We start from the raw sequence: 10,587 nt of genomic DNA on the forward strand, positions 1-10,587 counted from the left end.
GGCACATCCTAAGTGAGTGATGTCTCTAGCATTTGTTCCCCACTGGATACAGTGAAACCTGGCAAGCTAACCATGGGTTCAGCCTCAGAACTAGTCACTCTGTGGAATGTGCAACAAGTCACCAGTGGAGTTCAGTTACAAGTGATTTACTTTGTTGAGAATTCAGCTACGATACATATCACTCTGTACAGCTACGTATAATGTTATGAAACAAGTCACCTTAGCTTGTAGAGATTTCAGATACAAAAGTAACAATATGTAAATGCCACCTTATAGTTGGCTACAAAACGAGTCACCTCGTAGAGTGTTTAGCTACGCTACATATCATCCTGTAGAATGTTCAGTAGCTAGGTTAATGGCAAAAAATTTAATAATATGCCGAATCCTAAGAGGCAACACAAGTTCACCTGAATCAATTGTTACCACTAACCTACCATGCATCATGGCTTTTTATTGGCTGCACTCCTTTTTTCACAGTTTGGTATAGATATACCAAAACTACATGTTAAACTACGAAAAATTTTTAGTGACACTGACACACAGCTCTATGTTGTTACAAGGCAAACCACAGCACACAGTGTACACGTAATGTATACTAAACATTAGCTACTATAATGTATATATTTGGTATTAAAATCAAATTATTTGCAACCTAAAAAAATTCCAGCTAAAATGCCTATAAAAATACACCAAAAGCAAGTCTATAATAGCTATATAGTCAGTAGTCACTTGCAAAATATGCACATATAAGGTCATTAATTGGTGAAGATCTGAATCCTTTTGTTGCCATAGTCACTAACATAGATGCTACCGTTAAGACCAACAGCAATTCCATTAGGACTATTAAACTGGCCACTAGCAGAACCACTAGATCCAAAGCAATTAATGAAAACACCAGCATGGTCAAACACAGACACACGGTCAGTACTGCTACTAACTTCTCCAACCAAGAAGAAGCCATTCACATCAGTTACAAGACCAGATGGGCTATACAACTGACCCCTATCAGTTCCCTTTGTAGAAATTCTGCCTATATGTTGACCATCATGAGTAAATGTAATTAAGCAATGATGACTAATGTCAGAAACAATCACCTGATCATTGACATTAACTGCTACATTTTAGGGACTCCTTAAGTGATCAGAACCAAAAGACATGCAAAACTGACCATTGTACAGGAACACTGATACACGATGGTTACCATTATCACCAACATATATTCTACCATTATGTGTTGTGATACCATATGGAGATTGTAGTTGACCATCTCCTGAACCATGACTTCCAATCTGCAGCAAGCGGTTACCATCAATATCAAACTTCTGTACCCTGTGGTTACTACTATCAACCACGTATATGTGATTGTCTTCATCAAATGCAATACCACAAGGAGACCTGAACTCACCATCACTGGTGCCATTCCTGCCAAACTTCCTAACTAACTGATCCTCACCATCAAATAAATATACACAATGGTTGGTATGATCAGCTACTGCCCACACCCCATACCTACCAAATGCAATACCCCAGGGATAGCCCATACTACCATTATTATTGATTATCTTTGTGGGCTGGTTGACTGCTTGGTAATTCCTTTGGACAGCAATGCTATAGGGGCTTCTCCTGATTTGCAAACCATTTATTGACACCGAAAGCTTTGCTACTCCAACTTGTTCAGCAACAAAAGAAGCCACATAACAGCCATCACTATTGTCTTTTGTTTGTAAAGTGGTGATTTTCCCTGTGCTAGTTTCCAGCTGCATAGACACCTGATTACCTCCCTCAGAACACTACTGACCTTCAGCATCTTTTGTGAGGAGAGTAGCTGTAACTTTGTTATTCAAATAAACCTCAACTGGTATCAACAACTTTGAGTTGGCTGAGATTGAGCCTACAGAAAGATTACAAAACTGAGGGAAAAGAGACTTGGAGGGAAATAACTCAATGTTATCTATTTCTTCAGGTTCAAGGTTGATTTTGTCATGGTCAGATTTTAATTGCTGCAAACAGTCATCAATCACCTGTTTCTGTTGTGCTGCACTATTGGACAAGACCTCTTGGTTAAACTTCTCTTCTAGGTCATCTTTCATTCCCTTCACATTCAGTACTTCACTTTTTGCTTGTCCTACTGTTGACAGCTGAGTAGTCAGTGTGTTCTCTTTCCGCTTCACTGCCTCAGTTACCTGCTGTTTCATTTCCTCTCTTTGTTTGTTTAGTTTTTGCTCCAGTTCATTGTAGTGGTTGTCAATCTTTTTCTTTACATCATCACCTTGTTCCTGTATTTTAGCCTTTATTTTTTCAATCTTGACTTTTCCTTCATCAAGACCCTTAATCATTTCATCTATTATATCACTGGTCTCCTTCACTCCATCCGTGAACTCAGTGGTAGCTTGTGTAATTGTGCAGTAATTGTGTCCTGAGTGCGCCCCATGACCAGGTATTTTACAAACAAGGCAAATGTTCTTCTTACAATCCTTGCAATAGTAATTGTACTCACACTTGTCGTGTTCCTCACAAACCTGGGCATTGTTGGCAGCCATTCCTATAAACCTATAACATGATTGTTACATATAAAGGCAAATGTATATAATAATTATAACATTATTCACTGTCAGAATAATTTGATTCACACACAGAGCTTTTTTTCTAGCAGCATGCTAAATATGTCAAAGAAAGAACAAAACCGCAACCAATCCAGTTACAAACATGCAGACAAAATCTTATCTAGGCATTAATTTTCCGCATTAACACTTTTACTTGAGAAGCAAATTATTTAAAGCTGTAAAAGGTACTGGTAGACACCTGTAACTTCACGATCACACCCATTAATAATAATCTTGGCTGATTTATAATAATGATCAAGTACAGAGACCATGCCTCTTAACAATCTATTTACTTGAACACGATTCCTTATTGTCCCTTATTGGTTTCTGTATTTATAATTATGGTATAGTGAAAATAAGACCATGCACCCTGGCAGGTATAAGGCTGACTTGATATACTCTAATACAGCAATCACCCTAATAGAGCAGTCACACATGTGTACTGAAACATAAAACTAAACAAACAATTATTAATTTAAAAATGAAGTAGGTATCCAAGTGATAAAATAAGATGGTACTACAGTGGGAAAGTCCCTACTTTGGCACTGAACAAAATAATTGTAGATGAAATTTTTCACAGAAATTTTTAACTTAAAAGGTGTCCAATGAAATTAACCAGAGATAAAGCCTATGTTTGTGCAAAATCAAAAGACTCGGCGTGTGCCCACAGCTGAAAACCAGCTGTGGGTGCACTTGGTTCACTAAAATTATTTTGTAAAAGTGAGTACACGTGTGTGTGTTCTGCCCCCTGTGCTACAAACTCTCTCCAGCAAGGTATTATTTATAACTGTTTCTGTAGTTGACAGTTCCGCTGTCAAGGAGATGATACTTTCTACAACACACACACTGGTCCTTACTTAGGACCCTGCTATGCTGAACTCAACTTTATTGGGTGGCATCAAAGGAGTGTGTGTGTGTGTGTGTGTGCGCGCGTGCGCACGTGCCTACCTATCTACAGAGGTTGCAGAATGTTCGTAACAAAACTGTAAAGCAACAACCAAATATCATGATTCATCTACTTTGAAAATGAGCCAAATTAAGTCACCACAACTTTGATAGGTTACATTTCTTGTAGCTTCTGTATCGCATAAATTCTGCAATCCTCTGTATTTATGACTGTCCGTATGCACCCACGTGAGCAAAACTCTTAAAGGTAGCATGTAAGAATTGAAAGCTACACAAAGTCTGTATAAAACTTCCACACAGGTAAACTTTTCCGAGGTGGTATCTAGGCAGTCTGAAATATGGGTGTGGAAATTCTCTATAGACTTTGTGACTGACCTATCTATTTGATTTCACAGACAAGGCCGGAGCCCAAAGATTTTGAGTGGTCCAGCCATCCATGCATGGACTGCAATGGAGGTCACAGTCATGTACACTACTTTTTTTATTGATCAGATGTGATTTTTAGATTATTTGCTTTTATGTGGTATATACTCAATTCAACTGCATGTGATAAGTACGCACATCATGCCAAGCTAGGGGCATCTGGGGGTATGCTCCCCCAGGGAAATTTTTGAAAATAGATGCTCTGAAATGGCATCTAGAAGCTATTTTACTTGCAAGGCCTCTTTCTCCTTATGGTTAACATCAAGGATATATCCTGGTAATTTTGTACTACAATACCAATTAATTCAATTTCATATCTAAAATTTTACTTTCACAATTTTATTAGTTCTTTGAGATACAGAAACCATTGAGATTATAATTGCTAATGCCTGCATGACATACATATTATCCCAATGCAATGCCATGCAGATGACTCATTGGAACTTTTGAGTGATTTGAAGACAATTAACATACATGTATAATGGCTTAGACTAAGTAGAACAGTGGCTATATTGTATACTGAATGCTCTATTAGAGTATTGAGATGACTGTTCTATTAGAATATATCATGATGACTGCTCTATTAGAGTATATCAATCTTTTTACAATTCAAGTAGTTGAAAAGTGGTCCGGTATTGCTCCGGCCCTGTTCACAGACGTCTAACAATGTTGTAGGTCTGGTATGCTACCAGGGTCCTTCTAGTTGAAAGGGGCATGTCCTGTACTTTCTTACCCAAATAAAAACAAGAAGACATTTCTGTATGTAATTTGTAATGTAAAGTGGTCCAATTGAGTTATATACTTCCTTAAGAGTGCATAGCAATGTAATCAATCAAATTAATGAATTATAAAAACATTCAATTACAATAATTGAATAGCGAATTTGTGGCAGCTATTATTACATAAAACAGTGTATTTGTAAATAACTAGATAGTTGATGTATAGCTATGATTGGAATTAACTGCATGGGCACCTGGTTTTAGAAGTAGCTTAACATCAACATATTTTTGTTGATTTGGCATGGAATGACCCATATATGCATTTTGTGTGTATGTTTAGATGATGTACTTTTGGCCTTGCAAGTTTAGTATAGCTCATTTCAACAACAATGACACATGACCATTTTATGACTAAAACATTGATCACTACACAAGCTCGTCATTTAGTGGCATGATGCAATAAATTAAAACACGACAAATTATTATTTTTACAGGATGTGAAATAAGCACTTGTACGGTTTGGAGTATTGTTTAAGCTTTGCTGCATATAGCTAATGTCGCATTTTTGTGAATTCATGTTTGTCTTTTGTTTATCAACAATCTTGTACAGTGACTAAGAAAATAATTATCTCTTGTATCTGTCTAGCTGCTACAAAAAATACTGAGTTTGAATTATCACAGTGGAAACCCTAACAATGAACACCATACTGTTTTATGGTAGCTACTCTGGACAAAGACAGGAATACATGGAGCCTATAGTTTTGGATCTCCACAATTGTTCATGCTAGAGCACTGAACTGTCAATTAAGACATACCAATAGTCATGTACACTGCTTGCAAAACTTATTAAATAGAAACACCGGTCTTGCTGCACGAGACTGTATGCCTCAGACACATAACAGATTGATGCACAGTGTAGCTACACACCTAAATACATACCTTTTTGTACATGGATGTAGCTATAATCAAAAATGGAGGCTTCCTTACGATCTTTACAAGGGAGTCACCTCTTCAAACCATAAAATAATCAACAGGGTCACTATGATCATGCTAATGCATGATTATGATAGTAAAATTAGTTATTAAACTGGTCCAAAGTGAATGTTATAAAAGCTCATATTATTAGGCCACAATTGTTCTACTATTCATTTCCAATCACCTAAAGCAGCAAAAAATGATGCGGGTGGGAGGTGATTATTTAATAGTTATACCATGGCTGCAAGGGATTTTGCTGATATATACACCCAAAGCCCAAGGGCAGCAGGTGTATATATCAACAAAATCCCAAGCAGCCATGGTACAAGTGATATATATCACTCAAGGCACAGTCACCTGATAGGTGAAAGAACTACAGAGCACTCACCCCATTTGTTTTATACACTAACATCTGATGATTGATTGTGGTTTCAATTGTGCGGGCAAATAGCTCTCAGACCTATGTTGCGATGTTCGACACACACCAAAAACTTTCGATTGTGGGATTGATTTTTGAAGTGCAAAGTTTTTAATACTACATTAAACCTTACTATTGTGGCAGTAAGTAAGTTAATACTTAGGACTATAATCTACTCACCTGGGTTGTCATATTCTTCTTGTTTCATAGTTGCTCAATGGCTGACATGCCCCTTACACAGTGGGTAGAAATACGCATCCACGAATCACCCAAGCACTTGTTATACAGATCATTCATTTTAGAACATATATATAGTTTACATAATCAACTACACTGAGCCTAGCCTAACTTACAAACCCAAACCCATAATTAAATATTCTGTGTCGCTCAATATAAGGAGTCAAAGCATACCATATCTTTGAACTGGTTGGGCATCAAAGCCATGAGCAAACTGCGTTCCCATGATATTGCCTGGGCAATATGCCAGTTAAACCCTGAGCGGCGCCTTTGAACTCCCACGCTAAAGTGGTATATTGATTATTAAATATACACCTTGCTGTTATATAACTGCTCTTTTAGAGTATCTTGAATGGTGCAAAGAATATGCACTTTGTTTACAGGAAATAAGGGGCCTAGACGCAGGGTACCAAGAAGTTTTAAAGTAGCTGGAGCCCTGGCAAGGCAAACACACACACACACACCCACACACACACAAAAGAAGCAAAGCAGACAAATAAATCATGTAATTAGTTTAACAGATCTGTCAGATCCCACAGTTCTGAGGAGCGCAAGCATTGAAAAATCTGTATGAGCAGGATATTGCAATTCTGGCAGCTTGATCAAACAATGGCTTAAAAGCTCTGGATGGTAACTTGCATACCCCCGACATGAGATACGTTGGCCAGTGTTGCAGGTATAAACTGTCCTAAGTAACCAATCTCAATTGTAACAAGCTGGGCATAGTACATTGAAGGTCCAATAATAATGAATGATCTACTTTTCTGCTGTTAGCAGCTGACAGATGATTTAAAATTATTGCAGATTTGCAAACATGAATCCCTTGAAATATATGGTATTGTTAAAGGGCATAGCCAAGGTGGGTATGCCCCCTTTTCACTGACAGAAATTAAAAATTACACCGAGCTTACTGCCCTGGAGCTCTCTGATTGCTGCTTGCAGCACTGCACTACTTCTGAAGGTTGCTAATGCCAGTAGTGGTGAATACTATTATCATCGGTACATTATTTTCTGTGGGTGTATCACATGATCATTTGAGCATGTGATGCCTGGTGGAAATTAGTCTCGCGTGGCACGGCGCTTATCGATTACAATTAAAAGTGCCTGCTAGCACTTATAATTAACTATTATCTGATTTATTCTGTGAATGCTGTCCCACTAGGGGCCTGCTTAAAGCCTGTGAATATATGCATGGAGTCAGTAAAATTTAATTGTTAAAGGACAAAGTCTGTATGAAGGTGCTTCCTTAACAGATTCAAAACCAAACAAAGACAAATAGCAAAGAACAACTATAAAAAAAAAAACAATACTAGTTACTTAAAAGCAAAACTAGGCTTGATGCTGGATTGAGGGTAAAAACAGTGTATGGTACAGTGTTCCATAAAAAGACAGCGTTCACAAAATGAATTGTCTGCTTATGCATCATAGATATGCTTAAGTAATTAAGATTGCCTAACAACCTAAGTAATTTAGGTTGCCTAGCAACCATTGCTTCAGCTGGCATAGTTCAATCCAGGAGCAAACTAAATAGTTAAGAGGTGGAGTTACATATGTGAGGTTGAAACATACAACAGACATGGATACCATTCTGGGGGTCTGGGTGCATGCCTCCAGGAAATATTTCAGGTCTTAAACACTTTGTAATATGGTTTTAGACTATTTTACACTTGAACAGTGAACTGAAATATCACTCAGCTGAACTTAATAAATTTTAAAATGTGACTGTTCTATTAGGGTGGTTGACTGCTCTATTAGAGTATTCCCCAATTTGAACCTTTGATACACTTGTAAATTAATGCAAAATCAATTTTTAATTGCCTAAATATGCTTGACCAGTTTCGGGAAACTTCAGAAACTCCCCCCTAGATCTGCCCCTGATTTTTGTTACACAATAAGCTTTGCTGCGTACAGTGTGTAGCTGATTTTACTTGCATTTTTTTGTTTTGTTGTAAATTTGGGTTTTTCATTCGTGTACAGTGACTAAGAAATTATCATACAGTACAGTAGTACTGTAGTATATTAGGGATCATGGAGATTAACACCTATTCACAAAAAAATACTGACCAGAAATTAGCTTCACAATAGCTTCATGGTGCCTTGGCAGTATTTGTTAGGTAGAGTCAAGCACAAAAATGTCACCAGAACATCCAAACACACTTCAGATAGGTTGCTAAGAAATTTTTAAAATTATATATTCAGTGGAATTTTCTGCTGACTGACTGATTGATGTCATAACTTGATAACAGCTAAGGCTACATACGGGCTTGTATTTTCACTGTTCAACGTCACTTAAATCCAACAGGTGCCTTTTAGCATACCGTAATATGTACAATGAATGTATCATAGACTCTGTCCTCCTTTGTGTCCCATTTCTTTTTGCTGACAGCCCAAGGTATCACTTCTACTGTTCTTTGTTTGCAGTGTTGTGTAACGGGCTGAACATAGCTGAAAGCAAAGTATAATGGCCACTACACTTTTTGAGTTAGTAAGGGCATGTGCTTAGACAAAAATATTACCTCTGGTACCATCCTTTGTGTGCGGGTTCACCAGTCATAATGATGTTAAAGTAAACAAAAACAAGTATAAGGAACTTAATTTCGAATAGGAATCATAGAAATAAAAGTAGGGAAACAAGGGAGATTACCTACACCTGCAGACATACTACTGAGCATTTAATCCCATGGGTATAGGCCGAAGTAGGGATCAAATGTTCACTAGCATATCTGCAGGTATAGGCGACCTACCTTGAGCTTGTTTCCCTACTTTATTTTCTATGGTCTCTAATAGAGCTTAGAAAATGCTAAAAATACTAAGACATATTGAATTATTTTCATGGTGGAAACCCTGACCATGCCCTGACACTATTTATGGCACCCTGGACGGACAGAAAACACAGAGCTTATACTAAACCAATTGAGTCTACATAATAGTGCACGTCAGAACACTGAACTGTCAATAGGAACACACCCATAGTCATGCATATACCACTTGCAGACTTGAACTACAGCATCTGTACTATTCTCACGAAGGACTAAAGTCAAAAGAAGAAAAGGTGGTCTTGCTACATGCCTCAGACACACAAATGGTACAACTACATACCTTGCTGTACATGAATGTAGCTAATCACAAATAGTGGCTTCTCTATGACCCTTACAAGGGAGTTATGTACCTCCTTAAACTGTAAATAAACTACATTAGCATGCATGGGTGTCATCACTATGATCATACTATTAAATGCACAATTACAATAGTAAATTAGTTATGGTTCTTTAAGCTGTTCCAGAGTCTTGCAATGTCTTCGTCTCCCTAGTGAAAGTACTGACTGCTGTGCTATAGGTGCACTTTATTTGAAATACTTGATTATATTACTGTAAGCGATCTCGTGAAGAAGTAATTGCACACTACAATGAGTTATTATTGTTCAAGAGCCGGTGTGGTCAGATAATAGTGTGTTATTAATGGTTCGAACTAGTCTCGTGCCCAGACCGCTTTTTTTCTTTTTGTGTGGGGGCGGAGAAAAAAGGGTCTGGTGGATCTCCAATACATTTTTTGTGCAGCTGGATCTACAACTTTTGGGGATCGTTGATTAGTGGTGATGAACAGTAAAGGCCTGTTAACGAAGCAACCATAGAAATACGGCGCGCGTCTGTTTGGCAAGGCTTCATCCTTGAGTACGCGCGCCGTATTTCCTATTGTTGCTTCGTTAACAGGCCTTTGCTGTTCATCACCACTAATCAACGATCCCCAAAAGTTGTAGATTCGGCTGCACAAAAAATGTATTGGAGATCCACCAGACCCTTTTTTTCTCCGCCCCCACACAAAAAGAAAAAAAAGCGGTCTGGGCACGAGACTAGGTTCGAACCCCCCCCCCTTTCAGTGGCATTTTACTCGCATTTTAAAATAACTTTAAAAATAGAATACACTAAACTTACAGTCCTGGAACTCTTTGGTAACTGCGTGCGGCCCCGCACTACTCCGGATAGTTATAAAAACCGGAATCGAAACGGAAAATGAAACGAAACGAAATCAGCCTACAGTGTAGTGGAGGACAATCACTATATTATGCACAGTTACACTATAATATATGCACGCACTACCTGTTTATGCATCAAGCAAGACTCCAGGTGGAAGATTTCTCTGCACGGCGCTTATCGATTAGAGATATTAAACGCCTGCTCCTATCCGAGGGTCTGGGGACCCGCTGGGGACTCTACAATAGAAAAGTTCTGTGCTTGGGTAGGTGAGCGTTGGTTGTTCCTTGACCACTTTCATTAGAGCAATAACTACTTGATCATTACAAACCGTA

At 38.1% G+C, this 10,587-nt stretch overlaps 2 protein-coding genes across 2 annotated transcripts; both read right to left on the reverse strand.

The window, feature by feature from the left end:
* Positions 1-755: 755 nt before the first annotated feature.
* Positions 756-1,541, reverse strand: LOC136241277 (RING finger protein nhl-1-like). Its single transcript, XM_066032469.1, has 2 exons — positions 1,169-1,541; positions 756-1,030 (listed from the first exon to the last, which is right to left on the reverse strand). Exons 1-2 carry the CDS (start codon positions 1,539-1,541, stop codon positions 756-758), a joined length of 648 nt encoding a protein of 215 aa, XP_065888541.1.
* LOC136241402 (E3 ubiquitin-protein ligase TRIM36-like) lies at positions 1,409-10,314 on the reverse strand. The gene is made up of 2 exons (XM_066032596.1): positions 10,214-10,314; positions 1,409-2,550 (listed from the first exon to the last, which is right to left on the reverse strand). The coding sequence occupies exon 2, from the start codon at positions 2,538-2,540 to the stop codon at positions 1,791-1,793; it is 750 nt and encodes a 249-aa protein (XP_065888668.1). The 5' UTR covers positions 2,541-2,550; positions 10,214-10,314; the 3' UTR covers positions 1,409-1,790.
* Positions 10,315-10,587: the final 273 nt, after the last annotated feature.

The sequence above is a fragment of the Dysidea avara genome, chromosome 12, assembly GCF_963678975.1.
Source record: "Dysidea avara chromosome 12, odDysAvar1.4, whole genome shotgun sequence".
In the NCBI taxonomy this organism is placed as follows: domain Eukaryota; kingdom Metazoa; phylum Porifera; class Demospongiae; order Dictyoceratida; family Dysideidae; genus Dysidea; species Dysidea avara.

Excerpts from the sequence above, each read along its gene's own strand:
- LOC136241277 (XM_066032469.1), bottom strand. The coding sequence starts at position 1,541 with ATGGGCTATCCCTGGGGTATTGCATTTGGTAGGTATGGGGTGTGGGCA. Across the intron at positions 1,031-1,168 it reads ATCAGTGTTCCTGTACAATG|GCAGAATTTCTACAAAGGGA; the intron begins GTCAGTTTTGCA and ends GTCAACATATAG.
- LOC136241402 (XM_066032596.1), bottom strand. The coding sequence starts at position 2,540 with ATGGCTGCCAACAATGCCCAGGTTTGTGAGGAACACGACAAGTGTGAG.